Source organism: Podarcis melisellensis, assembly GCF_964234715.1.
Source record: "Podarcis melisellensis genome assembly, chromosome: 10".
Classification (NCBI taxonomy): Eukaryota; Metazoa; Chordata; class Lepidosauria; order Squamata; family Lacertidae; genus Podarcis; species Podarcis melisellensis.
This window is the reverse complement of record NC_138542.1, coordinates 53,177,700-53,198,422: the sequence shown is the minus strand read 5'-3', so window position 1 is coordinate 53,198,422 and position 20,723 is coordinate 53,177,700. Positions and strand designations below refer to the sequence as shown.

Here is a 20,723-nt window from a genome sequence, read left to right as displayed (position 1 = left end):
AAGACGTTTGAGTATACCAAAGTGTTTGAGAACCAAGGTGCCATTGTAGTAGCAAATTATCAGTCACTATCACTGGCCAATTGGTCCAGGGTGGGGGTTTTTAGGAGTAGTCATACCATCTAAAGCAGCGGTGTCCAAACTTTTTTCAAAGAGGGCCAGATTTGATGAAGTGAAGGGCTGTGGGGGCTGACCTAAGAGCCAACCAAAATCTTTTAGAATTGAAGTTGTTGAGGGTTTTTTAGAGTTTTACCCCAGGAAATAAACTGCCACAGGGGCCACATTAAACCGATCAGTGGGCCGGATTAGGCCCCTGAAACGGACTTTGGACATGCCTGATCTAAAGAATCCATGTTTCTCCATGCATACATTGTTCTTGTTTAGTTGTGTCCGACTCTTCATGACCCCATGGACCAGAGCATGCCAGGCACTCCTGTCTTCCACTGCCTATCACAGTTTGTTCAAACTCATGTTAGTAGCTTAGAGAACACTTTCCAACTATCTTGTCCTCTCTCGTCGCCTTCTCCTTGTGCCCTCAATCAGGATTTGTCCTTCCAGTGAGCACTCAGGGCTGATTTCCTTCAGAATGGATAGGTTTGATCTTCTTGCATGTCATGGGACTCTCAAGAGTCTCCTCCAGCACCAGAATTCAAAAGCATCAATTCTTCTGTATTTTAAAGGTTTTTGGTGCATGCCTATGCACCTTCGTCTAATGTCCTCCACTCCAGTGTATCCCCCCACCACAATGCAGCTGATGAGATAATAGGTGCCATAAGATTCCTTTGATTTAACAAATGAGCCTGCTCGGTTTTCTGCATCAAAATACTGCAAATAATATAAAAAGGTAAAGGGACCCCTGACCATGAGGTCTAGTCGCGGATGACTCTGTGGTTGCGGCACTCATCTCACTTTACTGGCCGAGGGAGCCGGCGTACAGCTTCCGGGTCATGTGGCCAGCATGACTAAGCTGCTTCTGGCAAACCAGGGCAGCGCATTGAAATGCAGTTTACCTTCCCACTGGAGCGGTACCTATTTATCTACTTGCACTTTGATGTGCTTTCGAACTGCTAGGTTGGCAGGAGCAGGGACCAAGCAATGGGAGCTCACCCTGTCGCAGGGATTCGAACCGCCGACCTTCTGATCAGCAAGCCCTAGGCTCTGTGGTTTAACCCAGAGCACCACCCACGTCCCATTGCATATAATATAGTAATTTGTTTGTTTGTTTGTTTGTTTGTTTATTAAATAAGTAAGCTATCATTGGAGCCTCATCCTGTTTTCAGTATATACTCACCACCACCAAACATCAGCCAGCTGTTGATGTTAGAAAACAAAGCAACTTGAACGCCAAGCCAAATCCCCAAACAAGCATTTCAGAAAGAGCTTGAGCTAACACAAGATACTGAAACATGGCCTGGAGTTTAATAAACTTGAAGTCTAGGGAGTAAATTCCAGAGCTGAGAAAATGCTGCCCTCAACCTAAGTTATGTGCAATTCTAGAGTCTGTCAGTTCAAGCACAGTAGAAGCTTTCAGTGTCTGTACTTGAAAGAGGCAGAGAGGAAGATTAAATGCTTGAAAGACAGAATTAGGGTGCATGCAGATGTACATGAGAACAAGAGTGCGTGTAGATATTTTGGTTATGAAGTGAGCACTGTTTTCTCTGCCTTCTGTGAAAACATATGTGCAGTCTTTGGATCAGATCCTGATTTCCTATTCTGGTTTGTCCCCCTGCCATTCCCCACTTCAAGCACTGTTTGTATATATCCTTCTGATTTTTAAATATTTTTAAATTTATATTTTATATTTATAACCCCAGCCCTTCTGCTAAGATGCTCAGTGCACAACTATGTCTTTACAGTGAAATGGATTAGGCTGAGGGGATAGTGATAGTGACTTATCGAGTGAGCCTCACCTCACAATTGAACCAGGATTTGGACCTGACTTTCCCTTGACCAAAGCAAAAGAATAAAATAGAATCTAACCGCATAAATTATAGTCACATCTGTGAATGCTTAAATTGCATTGAAACCACTAAGAAATAAGCAAGACACTTAACCTTTGTTGAATTCAGTGATTGTTCTTTGTCCTGGTTTGTTGCTTCAAGCAACAACAAAAAAGGAACCCTTTATCCTGAATAATTTAATCATTGTGACCTGCCACAGATACATTTTCAGTATAGTCCCAGCAGTGATGTCTCATTAATCATATATTTCTCAGTCATTTTTCTGAATGCTTCAGCTGATACTGTACCAAAAATGGACACTAGGGCCTGGAAGTTGGGGATTCATTTGTTAAAAGTGTGTTCAGTACTTTCAATTAAAGATAGATATCAGAATTCAGTTTCAGGAAAGAAATTGAGACTGACACTCAATATGTTTGACCTTGAGGAGAAGAATTGGGTTGCATTACGTGCTCAGGTTTCATATTCGTACACTATATTGGATGGTTGTGAAGCTTAGAAATGAGGATTTAAAGAAGGATTATTAATGTAGTTGAATATGTCTTGCACTGTATGGCTTGTATTCATTCTTCCAATGTGTGACACAAAGCTTGCTACTTCCATGCAAAATTGCTTCCCTGAATGACCAGGCAGTGTTTAAGAAGGCTTAACGAACTGGAAAAGGCATGGCTCACAGCACCCGTGTCACAACCTATAATGGAAGGCGTCTGTCTTGGACAGACTAGAAGAGTCTCTTACCTACAGCATCCACAAAGTCAGGCTTCTATCCTTTTGCAAAACTTCTTCAGGCAAGGAGTCTTTCACACAGCTACTCTGACAGCATCACCATTTGGTTTTCTGATAGATGCTTTGTTGTGCAAAAAATAAAAATACTTTTTTAAAAAAATGGAAAAAGAATATATAATATAAAGCAAGTGTCCATCTTGCTGATGCGTCTTTCAGTTTGCTGCTGGTGTAGCATTTTCCTGCAACTCAATTATTCTGCAGCTAAGCAAAGCTGAGCAGAGTATGAAGTGCAGGTGTCTGTTTGCAATGAGGGAAACATTTGGGAAGGCCGAGCCAGGTGCCAGATATGATGTCTCCCTGCCTGCCTGCCTGTCTCATTTGCATCCCACCTTTTCTTCAAAGTACTCAAAATGCCTTATGTGAGGAGTTATCCGTTTCATCCTAATGCAACCTTTTGAGCCTGAGAGACAGTTGAATCTGATTGCTTGATATACTTATTGAATTGGTTTTTGTAGGTTTTTACACCTGTCAATAATCCATCTTCATTCCTCTCACGCCAATATTTCATTATTACTCAGACTTCATTGTAAAATGTCTCCCAGTGCTGAAAAAGAAAGAAACATCTATTTTAGCCACCTCACATGTAATAGTGCTTCTTCTCTTTCCTTTCCTTCTTTTACAGTCACAGAATATGGTCATTTATGAGTTTACAGATGATGTGCTAACTCTGAGATTGTGTAATGTGGGTGTCTGAACACAGCAGGGGTCTGTGGTTGGTTTGGGCCATGGGTAGGCAAACTAAGGCCCGAGGGCCGGATCCGGCCCAATCGCCTTCTAAATCCGGCCCGCAGATGGTCCGGGAATCAAGTGTGTTTTTACATGAGTAGAATGTATGCTTTTATTTAAAATGCATCTCTGGGTTATTTGTGGGGCATAGGAATTCGTTCATCCTCCCCAAATATAGTCTGACCCCCCACAAGGTTTGAGGGACAGTGGACCGGCCCCCTGCTGAAAAAGTTTGCTGACCCCTGGTTATAGCCTGATCATTATCATCCTTTTCATTTAAGAAGACTGGTCTTAATATCGCTCCCTGTTCTGTGCTGTCCTCTCCTGTTGTTTGAACTTTTGGAAGGTTTTAAAACTTGAAGCATTGCTCATGAGAATTAAACCAGGAAGTATTCCCCCCCCCCCCCGCATAATTACCCTACAAAAATGTAGGTCTTCCTTCCTTCCACTGACACACTTCCCAAGTCTTCAGGGATTTATTTCAAGGGCTTCAAACAGCTTCTGAACAAACTATTAAAAGCAGGGTTCAGAGAAAGCTAAGTGCACTTAAGCCCTATTGAAATCAATGGAACATTAGCACACCAGTTAGAGTGCTTATATTCAATTGATTTCATTTAATTTTGTCTGAATTGTGCCCTAAGGCTAGAAATGATAGTTTTAAAGAACATGATATTGTTTCCCATGGTGCATTTCTTTTGCCCCACTGTCACCTCTGTTTAAACTGGTTTTGCATGCTTTTAAGGCACTATAAGAACCTGGTTAACAATGAGAATAGTGAGATGAAAGTTCATATGTGAGCGATCATGCCTCTGTCAATCCACATTCAATTCTCTGAAAGAAGTGGTTCTCTGTCTCTAGACTTAGAAAGGTATTCTAACAACATGCACTTTACAGCCTAGACTTAAGCGAAGCCAAAATGTTTTCGACATTTCAGTCTTTGAGTTAGCAAGGATGAGTTTACATGATTACAGTGGTACCTCGGGTTACATACGCTTCAGGTTACAGACGCTTCAGGTTACAGACTCCGCTAACCCAGAAATAGTGCTTCAGGTTAAGAACTTTGCTTCAGGATGAGAACAGAAATTGTGCTCTGGTGGCGCGGCGGCAGCAGGAGGCCCCATTAGCTAAAATGGTGCTTCAGGTTAAGAACAGTTTCAGGTTAAGAACGGACCTCCGGAACAAATTAAGTACTTAACCCGAGGTACCACTGTACTGGGCTATATAAATATGAATTTGTATAATTCAAATTTTAATGCCCAAGTGATGCAAGTCTAATATCTGAAGTGCCTCCTCACACATTTAGCTGCCTGGTTGCTAAGATCAGCAATTGAGGCCTTGTTGGCAGTGATACCGCCTTCCGTGGTTTGAGGGACAGTGGTACATGAGAGAGCCTCCTCTGTGGTGGCTCCCAGGCTGTGGAATAACCTCTCTGAGTTGCATCTTGGGCTACCATAATCTTTTTGACAATTTGCTAGGACAGGGGGTGTGGGGTGTGTGCATTGGAAATATACCCTATCTAGTCCTATGCTTGTGTTCATTGAAGACAATCTTACTCGTCTGCGAGTCATCACCAAAGAAGAAGAAGCTAGTCTGAGCCCTCTAGTCAACAGATTATAAAGTTATTTGATATTCAGCTCATTCAGACAATCATATCTTGCCTTTATAATCTAAGGTATGAACAAACCTTCTGTCTATGCATGCATCACCTTCTATCCCCTCCCCCTTTTGGCAAACCACAATTAAACCCACAAGTCTTCAACTAACATAATTTTCCATTTTGTTCAAACCAGGAAACGATGGCTTCCAATTCAGAACAAGCTAGGATCTTCAGCCACAGTTTACTGGTTCAGATGTTATGGGGAACTATGGTAAATTAAAGGCTCCCCATTTTTAATCACAGTGAGAGGAGAGGAGGGAAGGGGCTTCCTAGGCAGATGCAAAGTTGAGATATCTTCTGAACTAAACCATTTACAGTTGTTGCCGCACAACCCCACCTGTAGTGGTTTTGAACACTGCAATGGAGATTAAGCAAAATATCTAATTAGTTGATCACCTCCTCTCTTTCTTTTTTTAAAAAAGAGAAACAGCTGCAGAAATATACCGTAATACTCAATATTGCTTCTACAGTGATAGAACATTCTCCAGCCGGTGAAGGATACAGTAAAATGTCATTGGCTTACTTCATCACAATGTAATACCCACACAGGACGCTTGTAGAGAATGTAGTTCATTTGGTGAAAGATTTTACAGGGCTCGGGAATGGCCAAGCCAATTAATTCCCCACAATTTAGATTTAAAGCCCACAGTTGGTTTGTTGAACCTCAGTACACTTTTTGGATGTCCTTTTCTTCTTACCGGGTCATAGCACTTAGCTGACTGCAAAAGCCAAAGCACAGTATGTTAAGTATTTCTGCTTCTTTGTTTCTCACCATTCCCATGTCAGTGATCTGATAAAAGTCCTTTGACATATATAATGAATGATTCCTTTTGTGCCCTTATCTCATTTGCCCTTTTCCTGTGCCTGCTCCTCTCCCTCAATTTTATTTCCCATCATGGCTCCAAGAATATAATTTAAAAGCTCTCCCTTGATCTTAAAAAAAAAGTAAAGCAGATTAAATTATTTTTGAAAAGCATTCCAGCCTTGCTCTTCCTTCCCAGTCTGCAGCATCTCAAAAGTCAAGCTCTGCAACCACTTCTGCACCCCCCTCTTTTTTTTTTGCTCTGACAGATTATGCTGGTGTTTGAGGAACTGAAAATAAATGCAATGCCATAATGCATTTAACAATGGATTGCAAAATAGACAGCATGCCCAAACCAGCTTTAATGGAGTGGTGTTTGACCCCTGCCAAAAGTCACTATTTTCAAGGGCTTATTCTTCATGCTTTCAGAACTCTGCAGCATGAGAGCACAATAGTGTGTTGCGCTTACACTCTGGTGGTGAAAATATGAGGTGACAGATTCTCAGTAAGCATAGGATATAGGCGGAATGTGACATATTTGAAGCAATGACCTGGATCAAAGGACCTGTGGAACTAGTTCCATGTGCCCAAGTGGGGTTTAGACAGCCCCCTGCCCCAAATTCCAGATGGCAAACCTCTTTTGAAACTGAGAGGACAGTCAAAAGTAGCTTGTGACATGGCACAGGAATCTTAAAAGCACCCAAGGGGAATACCCAAGCTGTTTGGATTATAGCCGACATTTTAGGCAATGTTAGATTAGGAATGTGCCCAGGATTGTCTTGCACATAGGCTAAAAATCTCTGTAATGAGACAAGGGTGTCGTTTTTTTGTCCTGTCCCATCCACTAAAATTGGCACAATGCGTAATATGCCTACCTAGTAAAACAAAAACAAAAAACCAGGAGTCACTTTTTAAATTATAATTTCCTGTTCCCTTAAGTCAGCTCTATCCAGGGCTATAAAAAGGCATTGATTTCCATTCTGACCTGTGTTAGTCATATGCAGCACTGTTCCATAATTATTTATTATTCCACAACATTCATTTTAGTTCAAAGGTAATTCAACACAAAGGAAACACAATACAAATTTGGGATGGTGGGGGGATCACCACGTATCATTTGTGGACTGAAACAAACAAACAAACAAACAACAACAACAATGGTGAATACTGATAGTATTTTCTGAATTGATTTCCATTCCAGACTTGGGATGAATGTTGGTAGTTCTGTGGGCCCTAGGGCTTCACAGCAAAAAGAGCTAACAAAGGGTTACTTCTGCACCCTTCAGTGTGCTTTTTCTCCTCATGTTCTAATCTGCTTTGCACTTACTGCGATTCAGATCAGGACTGGTTTTTTAAAAAAATGAAGTTAAGTTGATCGACTGGAATAAATTGTTTAAAATTGATTGATTAAATTTGATTTTCAAGTAATTAATTTGATTGTAAGTGGCTACCCCAAATCAACTGATGCAGTGATTATTTGGCAGTGATCGTGATTGCTCTTAAATGCAGTTACACAAAATCTGAATTTACTGACATCCCTAGCTCTATTCTCTTCTTCCAAAAAATATCTACCGCAACACCCACTTTATTGTTCCCTGTCATCAGTGCAAAGCAAAGACTCCATTGAACACCAAGCTACATGTCAGGCTGTTACATCATTCCTTCCCCTGCCTTTTTTTTTTCAATGAACAGTTGCCACTGGAGACTGAAATCGGGTAGAGAGCCACTGAGGAGAGGGGCTGCCTAATCCTTTCCCTTCCTTCCATGTGTCTTCTTAAAACCACCCCACTTCGCTGCTTTTCTCTTTTCCTGTGGGAGAAAAGATCTGAGGTCCCAGCAGGTGGGAAAGAACTGGGGAGAGGGTGATGTGATACCCTGTTTTCCCAAAAATAAGACAGTGTGTTATATTAATTTTTGCTCCCAAAGATGCGCTAGGTCTTATTTTCAGGGGATGTCTTATTTTTCCATGAAGAAGAATACGGTACACATTTATTGTCTAACTGTGAGTCAGCCAGACTCCGTCGGGGCAGAGCGAGCAGCAGGCGGCAGGTTGTCCTGGTGGCAGCGCGGGCTCTCTGATTTAAATAGACCTCGCACTGCCTGAACAGCTCCGGCTGCGCTGCGGCCAATCAGTGAGCTGTGTGGCGGCGCCCGTCACTATGGTCCAGAGGAGTCAGGCACCTTACAGTAGCTTCGGGGGCCTTATATTCTGGGGAGGCCTTATGTTCAGGGGAGGTCTTATTTTCGGGGGGATGCCTTATATTACAGTGAGAGGCAAAACTGGAAGTAGGTCTTATTTTGGGAGGATGTCTTACTTTCGGGGAAAGACGGTAGGACAAGAAGAAGGAAGGAGAAGAATTGAGCAGCCCCTCTCCTAACTCATCCTTTGTTCCCAATTTCAGGCTACTTTAAAAAAGAAGCTAAAAGGAAAAGAATCACACCATCCGGCCTTTACAATACAGTATGAGTAATTGTTAGGCAACGCCAAAAACAAGGCTCAACCCTTGGAGAAAAGAGATATCATATGGCTGTATTAGCGTGAATGTACGTCCACATGCTTGTTCACTGACTTAATGTTTTCACTGTGCATTTTGCAGAGACGCAGGGATTTCCTCCAGCTGATGCTTGATGCCCGAAGCTCTGCTAATGACATCACCGTGGAACATTTTGACACGGTCAGCCAAGCCGATGTTTGCATTCAGGAAAATGAGACATCTGCCAGCAAAGCCCGGCCTCAGAAGCAAAATCCAAAAATGTTGAGTGATGATGAAATAGCTGGCCAGGCTTCCTTATTCCTGATCGCTGGCTATGAAACCACCAACAGCGCCCTCTCCTTTGCCACTTACCTGTTGGCCACCCATCCTGAGTGCCAGGAAAAGCTGTTACAAGAGGTGGACGAATTCTTTTCAAAACATGTAAGTAGGCCCCTTGCTTGATTTTTCTGCTTTCATATGTAAGGGGTGGGAGTAGGGATCTCTTCAGCCAAAGAGAGCAGAATGTACTTGACAGAGTCAACTGAAGCAGGTTATCTAAAACAGGAATTACTCAGCAGTGTGACATTTAATATAATGCAAAGATTCACGTCAAAAATCAAACGCTGCTCAAAGCCACCTATCAGACCATTACTGGTATATTCCTATTTCTTTGCATATATTTTTTTTACATACCTCCCCACTCATCATCACCATCATCATCATAAACATTATTGCACTAGCCAAAGGCTATGGCATCATTCACAATGGGAACAAAAAGAAAGGCAACAATAACCATAAAAAACATAAAAACATCAGGCACTGCAGATACAATAAATCACATCTCCTAAAAATTATTTGTTGCATATGATATAATAGCAAGGGATTCTCAGGTAGAATGTGCCAGCTAAAATGTCTGAATCACCTTTGCAATTGACCGCTATTTTATCTGGTTCTTTTCTCCTGATCTTCTTAGCTGTCAACACATATAGTGCTATTTTATAAGTTACGAAGTCATCAGTATCACTCAGCAGCCATTTCACCCTTTCCACCCTGTTTGAGTGTGTTCCAGAAATATTTACAAGTAGTAGCATTCATTGTCATTAGGGAAGACTGTAGCATCCACCTTGCATTGGATCTGGGAAGAGCTGGGAAGGACGCCTGTCTTAAACTCAAGAGGGATATACTAATATTCTCAGTCTCGGTCAGCTTCCTATGTTCCTGTTGTTCTGGCAATCACTAAGGCAGGGATCTGGTACTCCATGCTTGTTTCTCTGTGGATTGTCAGTAGCTGTATAGGAATTTCTCCATTATCTCAATATAGAATTCTGTATTACATTTAATGGAATTTGAGTAAATATGTAATCAGTGATATCCAAGGAACCCTCAGAACCCTCCCACTTCTGTTGTGTTCCTCATCAGCTTTGAGTGTGTCTTGTTAGACCTGTTCTGGTCCATCCCCTTCACCTATAATCTCCCATCTTTTCTCCTTCACATCTTTCCCACTGCAGTGTGGATCTATTTGTAATAAATATTAGCTCCTTGGTTCTGAAGATTCGGATATGGCATGAATAATTAAAACGGCAAATCAGTGATATCGGAGACAGTGGTCAGATTTGCAAAGGTTTACTGATTCTAAGCAAATAGCATTGCTTATTGAAAATATCAAAGTACCAAAACACAAATGGCACTTGAATGAAGTGCAACACAATATGCACGGGAAATGTAGCAGTTGTACTTGCAAGACATATCAGTAAGTTGGGCATATTAATTAGTCTACTAGTCTTTTATAAGCCTTTCAAGAATGTGCAGTCTAGAGTAGGGATGGGGAATCATTTTGAGCCCAAGGGCCACACTCTCTTCTGGCAGCCTTCAGGGGGCCACATACCAATGATGGGCAGGGCCAGGAGAAAACATGTGAATTTTACCTTTATACAGTAGTCCAGGAGTCAGCAAACCTTTTCAGCAGGGGGCTGGTCCCCTGTCCCTCAGACCTTGTGGAGGGCTGGACTATATTTTGAAGAAAAAACAACAGCGAATTTCTATGCCCCACAAATAACCCAGAGATGCATTTTAAATAAAAGGGCACATTCTACTCGTGTAGAAATATGCTGATTCCGGGGCTGTTCGCGGGCCGGATTTAGAAGGCGATTGGGCCAGATCCGGCCCCTGGGTCTTAGTTTGCCTACCCATGCAATAGTCTATAGTTTCTTCTTCATATGCACACACACTTCTCTGTCCTTCATCCAAGCAAGCAAGAAGCATTATCAGTATTCAAGAAGACGTTACGTCCAGGCAACCCCCCCCCCCAAAAAAACCCCCCACAAAGATAGTGCAAAACAGGAGCAGCAGAGCGTATGCCCCTGCGCACAGGGGCAGGTGGGAGGGAGCCTCCTGCACCCCTGGGATAGGCCACAAGAAAGCTGCCTCCATGTGCGCTGCAGCCCAGCTGAGGAGCATGGGTGGCAACATTGCTGCTGACTCTCTTTTCTCTGCCCTGTGTCAGGCTCTTACTTTGACATCCTGGTACTAGAATGGTAGCTTTCACAACACCTGAGGGCCACAAGCTATCTTAATGTGCACAAACCAGCTCTGTCCTCTCAGAGAAAGGATTGGCTGGGTGGCTCATGAGGAATGACAGGGAGGGTCTGCCACCCACCATATGCCCAGCATCAGTGGCCTTATTCTTCCTGAGGGTGGCACCAGTCCTGAATACAACACAGGTGTTGATTTTCAGAGTAAACGCCTTAAAGAAGAGTTCTTTCCCATCTACAGAGTTTCCAGACAACTTGCGAGAGGCAGAAGGATTTATTTTGGTGCATCTGCTCACGTAATCAAATACTTTATATTTTAAACTGTTTTTATGGAATCAATCCCCTTAGCCCCAGACGCTGCTTTCTCTGAGCATTAGAGAAAATGGAAGTGATAGTTGCAGAGACACTGCTGTCAAGGAACTACCCACAACAATTTGCATGTATTTGGTGCCTTTCATGCAGTCTCTCAAGGCACTTTACACTCAGAAGCTGGCAACTACAGATGCTAAGCTTTGCCTAGCAAATATGCTGACGGAGAAAGCTTGCATTTATCAAGAGAGACTGCAGCGTAAATAGACTTTGGAAGAATAATTCCACAGGTGAAAGATGCTATTGCACATGAATCCTATGTGCCCACACGCACATACTGAAAACAAGCACTGCCAATGGAAATCATTTTGCTGTCAATGCTGTCAGAAAGCAAAACAAAGACTAAGGCACTTTGATTTCTCTATTTGTGCAGAGGAAGTACGCTTCAGAGCTGCTGGTATCAGTAAGAAGTTCTGTGACTTAAAAACAAAACAATCCTTTTACGGGATAAATAAATGCTGATCTCTCCTTTCCTAGTGAGATCACTGGATAGCAGCATTTAAATATTTGTCTGCATCACTTGGAAAGTTTACATTTCAAGGTGAAGACAGCTGGAACAGGAGAAGAAAAATATCTAGCCCTAGTAACCCTCTAGTCTTATCGGCAGTAGGGAAGTATATTCTGTCTGTTGAGATGAATAGAAGCCTCAAAAGATCGTTTTTGACTGACAGATATTCCTAGTATCACCTTCTCTTCACCTTGCACAGTTGTACATTTGCTGTAGTATTTTCTCTTTCCAGTACTATCTAAATACATTCCCTCCCATTCCTCAGAGCTAGGAAACAAGAGGCACCTGTAAAATTGGTAATGCTGCTTTCAAAAAAATGTATGCTCATTATCAAAGAAATTGAGACAGGGAGAGTATTGCTAAATACACATTAGTAGACTGATTCTATGCATATTTCTGCAGAAGTATATCTCACTGTTTTCAATGGTACTTAGTTTTCTTCAGTATCAGTACAATTATCTCAGATGTTTAGGAAAATATATATTTTATGAACTGGGATATTGTATTCCCTCCTTTTTGAAGTGCCAACCTAGCAGTTCAAAAGGATGTCAAAGTGCAACTAGATAAATAGGTACCGCTCTGGTGGGAAGGTAAACAGCGTTTCCGTACGCTGCTCTGGTTCTCCAGAAGAGGTTTAGTCATGCTGGCCACATGACCCGGAAGCTGTACGCCGGCTCTCTTGGCCAATAAAGCAAGATGAGCGCTGCAACCCCAGAGTTGGCCACGACTGGACCTAATGGTCAGGGATACCTTCACCTTTACCTTTGCCTTTTTGAAGTGAGCAAATGTCTTTTTTTTCAGACATGTTTCGTTGTCAAGGGAATCTTGGACTACATGAATTAAAATTTTAAACTTTCCTGATGGTACAGAACAACTTTTGAGTCACCCATTTTAGTATGATAAATACTAATGCCCTGTTTTCAGATTTTTGTAGTAGTCATGGTTCTTCAGCTTTCCAAGTCATGTAGATGTAGTGTGACATTGTTGATACCCAAATGAGTTTGTGAGCAAAATAATCTGCCAGACAAAATCAAGCATTTTTACTTAAATGGTATAACATTAAAGAACCAATCATTCTCTGGCAATAGAACTCAGTAGGATTGCGCAACACAAACTGGCATAAACACTGGAAAGCAAGGAGCATGTTGTACAAGGTGACTGCTTAGTTTGAATATTATTCTTCATGTAAGAGAAAGTCCCTCTAATCCGCTCCCCCCCCCTGCACCACCACAGCCCCATTAATCATCCAGTTCCTTGGGGAGGACGAGTGCTCTTCAGCTGTGGCAGTGCAGTCTGTTTTGTGTATTACCATCAATTCCTCTTATTTTAAGATGTCATCTTATAGGTATCAGGAAAAGATGGAGTAAAAAATCATTACAAGTAGCTCCTTTCCTGGCAAACATACTTGTGGGCATTTGAGACTTAAGAAAAACAGGTGTCTTCTCTTGAGTTGACTCATTCTTTTTTTTTTTAAGGGATGATAACACATTCCTCCATTCATGTGTGTGATAGAGTATGCAAGAGTAAGAAAAGAAAAGAAAGTTACTCTATAACCTAAAAAACCAACTGCTAAATTATGCACATTCTACTTCTAAGATCTGAATGCTGATGAGTTGAGAATGCTTGTCTAATTTATTAAGAAATATTAAATCCCCAGGAGCGATCGGTGATGGAATTAAACTCCTATTTAATGTTGTTGTAGCTTAAAAAATGATCTGAGTTGTTATGAGTGTTGGGTCAGAATGGAATTTTACCTCCAGGAATGTACATAAATTAGGGGAGCATTAATGGAAATCAACCAATCCCATTTATTTGTCCATAATTGTGCAGAAAGAAAACTGAATGACCAGATGCCAGAAAGCTTGATAGCTCATTTACATTTGATGGTTATGTAAAGCATAACTTCACCTTTAGTGAAGTGAATTTCTTTCTTTCTTTCCATTTTCTTCTGTGCCCCATCCTCTCTGGCTGATGATGCTTACATACTTGAATTGTGAGTGTGTGTCTTAATAGTTTTATCCATCCAATAATACAAAACAGCAGGAAGCATTTGTAATGCATGTTCCATCTAAAACGCTGCATACAGAAAATAATTATGGTTCAATGTTGGGGGTTTCTTTTTATTTGGGAAGGATGTAATTTGCATGTGGATACCTCAAATCCAAAAGGATTATGAACCATGAGAGAAGGGATTGAAAATAAAACTGCCAATGCCATTATGCCCATTGTGACATTCTACAAGTCTGTAATATAACGCCTATTGTGACTTAACAGAAATCTATGGTGTGACCACACTTGGCATATTGTGTGTAGTTCTAGTTGTGCAACATCAAAAAGGCTATTGTAGAACTGTGAAAAGTGCAGAGAAGGGAAATCAAAATTATCATACGGGTTAGGTTGGAAACCCCCCATGAGTTTCACTTTTGAAGAAAGGCAAGAAACGTTTATACGCCATGATAGAACTGTATAAAATTATGTGCTTTGTGGGGGGAAATAGATGGATATGTTTTTCTCTCGTTTTCATAATACTAGAACCTGGGGTCATCCAAAGAAAGTACTTTAGGAGGGACAAAATGAAGTATTTAGTTACACAGTACATAGCCGAACTATGGAATTTGCTCCCACAAGGTTTAGAGTTGGGCATCAATATAACAGAGGTGCCAACTTGAATAAAATATTTGGGGGGGGTCAGGTAAGTCCCACCCCACATAATCACAAGATGTGGCATACACACATCATTTGAATGGCAATGCCCATCAACTTAGGGGAGCAGCCCCCTCAAACATTTTATTGGAGGGCCGAAGGGACCTCAGTCCCCTAGGAGTTGACTCCTATTAACATGAATGACTAAGAGGCGTTTATACAGATTTAAGGAGGAAAAGACTACTAGTCATGGTAATTGTCTACTACTTCCAGGATTCGAGACAGTATACTCTTGACTACTAGTTGCTGGGGAACAACACTGATCCTTGGGAGAGTCCACTATTTACAGCCCTTCAGTGTGAGAACTGTTCACTTATTCCTACTATCTGCTTCCCATTCTTTTGATGGTTACTGATCCCAGGGCTGCTAAGTTTATTTATGAATCATTAGTGAGGGAACTGTTTGAAAGTCTAAGTGCACACTGTCTGCTGGATCATCCTATCTCAGGCAGATGAGGGCTTGGTGGTGTTGCTGCCACTAGGTTGGCAGGACCTGTGAGAGGACCTTCTCAGTCTTGGTTCCCTGTTTGTGGTATGCCCTCCTTGGTAAGGTGCATCAGTCTCTCTCATTGACCTTCAGGATTAATTTAAAAACATTCCTGTTCACACAGGCATTTAACGACTGAAAGATACTGTCCTTGGCAAGCCTGAAACCATTGGCTGACACATGTGGCTGTTTTTAACACGTTTAAGAAAGTTTTTAATTGCCCTAGGCTGCTTTGGGAGCAAGTGTGGGATTTAAATAAAATAATAATAATAATATCTATTCATATGCTTATTGACACCCTCAAAGGATTCTAAATGCAACACCTACCCTTGCAGAAGCCATATTTGTTCTACTTCATCAAAACTTGTCATTTAAAGATATATTCATACATAGCCACCTGTTAACTTGGTGACTATACAAAAAATGTTGGAAATGAAACCATGCATAGGATTTTCCTGTGGTCATCACACCCTCAGATAGTGAGGAGTGCCTAAGTTCTTGATGTGCCTATTAGCAGTACATTTCCTTGAATCTGATAACCTTTCTCCTGATTCCATAGTCCTGCTCAATCCACTTCCTGCTCCTCCCTCCACACTTGTCAGACCCATCTGTACTGTCTCTGGCTTTGTCCTGCGACTCAGACCAGCCATTTTGCCTTGTGCTTCAGTTAGATGACTTGTCCCAATGCTTTGTCAAGCGCAGGAGACATTAGATGCGAATGATGTATATGTAAATCTGGGGGTGGCTAATCTGTGGCCCTCCAGATGTTGCTGAACCACAGCTCCCATCATCCTGACCAGTGGCCATGCTGGTTGGGGCTGATAGCATCTGGAAACCAACATCTGGGGTGGCATAAGTTAGCCACCCCAACCCATTTGCTATAGAAGCGAAGTTATTTTTTTCAGTTGGATCCTTCTGTATAAATGATCTGCTGTGTGATAAAGATGGTATGCAAGCAGGAGGCATGCTTCTAATAGCTTGATTTAAGTAAATGGTGTAGTTAATCTTAGGGTGTTATTCCAACTCAGTGGGGATTTAGTCCTATGGTTACTCCAGAGCAATGTAAAAGCCTGTGTTGAAATATGTTAACATTATGGTGGGTTCCAAGGAGAACGTTTCTTTTTTTAGAAGAGCGACTGCTGAATAAAAGATTAATTTTGTTTTCCCCTCCTTGATGTGAGAGAATAACTATATAAGATGGATTTGGTAAACGTACTTCTTTTGACTCGATAGTTTCTCGTCTCTAATTAGCAAACTCAAGCTTGCTTCTTTGGCAGATCGTAGCTGTGTGGAAAAGGGAGGGGGGGAAAGAATGTTAAAAACAAAAACCTGTAGAGCTGGAATAATTAGGCAATTGATCATGGGGGTAATTGGACTTCTACAAAGCAACATTGTTTTCCACATGTTTTTATTTCTCCTCATTGGGAGTGGAAAACACAGCTGCATGATCAGGAGGAACCTCTGGTGTTTTCTACAATATCCAGTAGCCCTGTTCCAAGTGAATAGATTGTGAATAGAGTCAACATCACCTTTCTTTTCTATACGGGTTCTTTGCCTGTGCAGATCAACATTTGGATCTTCACACAGCACATACTATAGAACTTGCTCTCACAAGACACAGTGACAGTCACCAACTTGGATGGCTTTAAAAGAGGCTTAGATAAATTCTTGGAAGACGAGGCTTTCAGCTGGCTACTAACCACAATGGCGATGTTCTACCTCCACTGTCAGAAGCATCATGCTTCTGAATGCTAGTTCCTGGAAAATGCAGATGGGGAGACTGCTGCTGTGCTAATGTCTAGCTTGCAAGCTTCCCTCAGGCGCCCAGCTGGCCACTGTGAGAACAGGATGCTGGGCTAGATGAGCCTGATTCAGCTTAGGCTCATCTTTATTTTCTAGAGCTGGCCTGGGAAACCTGTGGCCTTCTAGATGTTGTAGGACTCAGCTCGCATCAGCCCAACCCCAACTCCAGTGATGATGGAAGTTGTAGACCAGCAGTATCTGGAGGGCCACAGGATCCTCCATCACTGTTCTAGATACAGTGGTACCTCGGGTTACATACGCTTCAGGTTACAGACTCCGCTAACCCAGAAATATTACCTTGGGTTAAGAACTTTGCTTCAGGATGAGAACAGAAATCGTGCTCTGGCGGCGCGGCAGCAGCAGGAGGCCCCATTAGCTAAAGTGGTGCTTCAGGTTAAGAACAGACCTCCAGAACGAATTAAGTACTTAACCCGAGGTACCACTGTATATATCTCTGTATTCCGAGACCTCAGGGCATACGCTCGAATAAGTTTAGCATCCTGCCCAGAGCAATTTACAATAAAGCAGTAAAAATGCAATAATTTACACAATCTATTTAAAATATATTAATTAGAATAGCAGAAAGCAACATCATGAGCTGATTAAAACCAACATAAAAGCAGAAGGTTGTTACAGGTGAGTGTGGCTGGGGACAGATATAGGATGCCACCCCTGGAAATTTTCCTTTTCCTGACACCATTTGCCTCACCTATGTAGCTGGGACACACAGAGAAGGCCTCCTTAGGTGACCTCAGTGTTTGGGCAAGTTTTTTTTAATTAAAAAAATAGTTTTTATTAAGGTTTTTTTGTGCTACAAAGCAAACAGATAAACAGGAAAAGGTGCATCTATTGTCTCCACTTTGGATTCATAGTGTTTTTCACAGTTTGTTTGCATTTGGTGAGAGACACTTTTGCCATAGACATCTTGCAGTTGGAGGAGTGGGGAGGGGGGGAGAGATATGGAGATATTGTTATTTCATTCTATTGCTTCTTATTAGTGTAGGGTGTGTGTGTCAGCATCACATGGGTAGATCCTTTGTTTGTTTGTTTGTTTGTTTATTGATGTTGCGAGAGGTTAGGGCTTCCCGAGCTTGGTTGGTTGTGTTCAGTTGATTGCAGTGTGACTTATTTGTGTGAGGGGGGGGGTGAGCTAGGTTGTTGAATCAGGTCATTTGTATTGATTTGTATGCTGTTGGAGGGGATAGGTCTGCATATGTAATAAAAGGGAACCACACTGGGGTGAAGGAGACTTATATACAGCATGTCCCCGTGCTAGTTTGAGTTTGTTGGTTAACTTTTAGGGGCAAGTTCATTTAGAAGTAGGCAGTCTAGATTTTTATTCACCACTATAACTATGCCGCTGTGTTCCAAAAGAATGATTGCTAGGAGGTAGCACACAAATAGCTGAGATTCTTATGTTAATTTCTTAAACCTCAGAAGGGCCCCTTCCGAAAGATTAAAAGCCAAAAAGAATTAGTTCTTCATGCTGTACCAATTTTTGTTAAGGATAAGAGTGAACACTTGCTGGTAGGTGAGACTCAAACTAATCTAAAGTCTGTTGCCTGATATGTGACTTCTTTATATCCATGTGAGCAGATTGCCCGCATAAATGTTTTCACAAATAAATATTTCCATTGATTTGAAATGCTGAACATGGGGCAGCATTCCCTTTTTGTCTTGTTAAAGTTCCAGTGATCTTACCATTTTCTGCAGAAAATATGTTTTCCTTGATTTAGCTAGCCTCACTTTGAAAGGTTTGTGTGGAGGGGAGCCCTTCTTTATTATGGAAACAATATTTTTTTTTATCACACTTCTTCATCTTCTCCTTTCTCCAAAATGAATAGCTTACTAATGTGTGATGATAATTGTGCAGAAAGCCTGTTACAGTCACACTACAGTGTCACTACAAACTGACTGGGAAATTGGTGCCTTGAGTCTGAAATTACATGTTGCATTTACTAGGCATCATTTCAGATTAGTTCTACCTGTATCCTGGGCAGCTTACAAGGTGCTACATTGGTGAGTCAGGGAATGGAGTCTTCCACACCTTAGAGGCTGAGGCAGAAAATACAATTAAGGAACAAGTTAAAAATAATAATGATGAAACAACCAAGAAGCAGTCTTTGAGCTTTGAATTTAGATGTGTAATTTGATGCTAGTGTCACTGTGGCATAGGGCTTATGTGCATTTTAGTGTATAATTTTCAGGATATGTGGGAAGATGATGTAAAGGATCTAAATAACCCAGACACTGTATATGGCTCCATATCTATGGGAGAAGCCAAGATCTTTTAGACTGCTCAGATGTGCAGGGCCTGTAGCTGATAGAGTGGGTTCCCAACCAATCTCTTTAGTCTCCAATGACTGTGGTCCCATTGCGTAAGACACTAAGTCAAACCACGGCTTAGTACAAACACGCAAGATTGTAGGCTCCCAGAGAGGAGTTCCTAGCTGCTTCTCTCCTCCCCGCTTGTTTTGCTGATGTGTCCATGCTGAGCTAAGCCAAGCCATAGCTTTAGTGTGTTGTCTGCATCATGTCTCTGTAGCAATACAGCTCTTGGAAGTACTGTCAGGGCAGTCTACATTTTAAAAAGAAACTACCCTGCATAAATCACCAAGAACTACTTTGCAACAGAGTCACTGGAAACTTAAGATAAAGATGGGCTGTGTTTGAGAGTTTCCCTGAAAAAGAGCCTCATATGAAATACATTGATCCTAATAAAGTACACTTATGTGCATCTAAAGGTTTTCTCTCCTCTTTTTTCCAGAGAAAAGAAGGTACTTTTCCTCCTACAGGTGATAAGAATTACATGTTCACCTCTTTTCTTAAATCCTGCCATTTTGATTGGATTCTAATTGCATGTTTCCAACCTTTAAGTATCAGTTCTAAACTGTAAGGCATTTCCCACACACTTTTCTAATGCTTAGCATGTTTCTCCATGAATAGTAAGTTGGATGTAGTTCAAGAGCAGATGATGGGGTCCTGGCTGTTTTCACAGAGGTTGCCTTCAGAGAAAGACGTTTACCTTTTGGCAAAGCAGTAATTACCCCTTCATGGTCCACAGACAGGACCTGATTATTCATGAGGATTTGTTTATCTGTTGCTTCAGTCTGATGATAACATTGTCAAGGACTCCCCCTGCCCCAGTGAGTAAACTGTAAGGCTGCAGCCCTAGGCACACTTAGTGAGCAAGAAGCATCATTGAACATAGTGGAATTTACTTCCAGGTAAAGGTGCATAGGATTGCACTGTATGTAAGATAAGACACACACCAAAGAGAAAAGTGCGGGTCCCAAAACTAAAGAAATCAATAAACAGATAAAAGTCATGGGCTATCAAATATATCAAATAGAATATGAAATCAACGTATTTGATTATATCTTCTAGAAAGTACAATATATAAAATAGCTTTTTAGAATTACCAGTATAATATTAAATACTGCAGGAGTCCTTAGTTTATAATTTAGAAGACTTGCTCCAAGCCTAGTGGCTGCTTATTCTATGTACTCTCAGCTGAGTTTATGGTGGTTTATTTTCTTTCCAACTGATGCTTACTCATAAGATTCTGCGTTCACTGCAATGTTCTCATCAGTCTCCAGTGCAATGTCTTATGGTAATACGGTCCAATGTGGTCCGCTGCTTTGAAAGGGGCTTCTTAATCATCCTTAATATCACTAACAGTAGAACGACACCTGAATAATGCAACTAATGAAATATTAACCTTAAGTAACTTCCAAGCTTAAAAGTGCTTCACCACTTAATGCGAATTGTATTCAGTGTAACATATACAGTGGTACCTCAGGTTACATACGCTTCAGGTTACATTCGCTTCAGGTTACAGACTCCGCTAATCCAGAAATAGTACTTTGGGTTAAGAACTTTGCTTCAGGATGAGAACAGAAATTGTGCTCCGGTGGCGTGGC

General features: G+C 41.5%; 1 protein-coding gene and 1 long non-coding RNA gene across 5 annotated transcripts in view; one reads left to right on the top strand and one right to left on the bottom strand.

Moving 5' to 3' along the window:
* The window catches only part of TBXAS1 (thromboxane A synthase 1), a 210,218-nt gene that overhangs the window by 147,763 nt on the left and 41,732 nt on the right, over window positions 1-20,723 (top strand). For all 4 annotated transcript variants that reach the window (XM_081928286.1, XM_081928283.1, XM_081928284.1 and 1 more), the window contains exon 10: window positions 8,524-8,841. In XM_081928286.1, the coding sequence (XP_081784412.1) occupies window positions 8,524-8,841 (318 nt within the window). The remainder of the gene's footprint in view (window positions 1-8,523; window positions 8,842-20,723) is intronic.
* LOC309379364 overlaps window positions 1-20,723 on the bottom strand; it is a 401,215-nt gene that overhangs the window by 367,424 nt on the left and 13,068 nt on the right. The gene's annotated exons all lie outside the window — the stretch shown is intronic.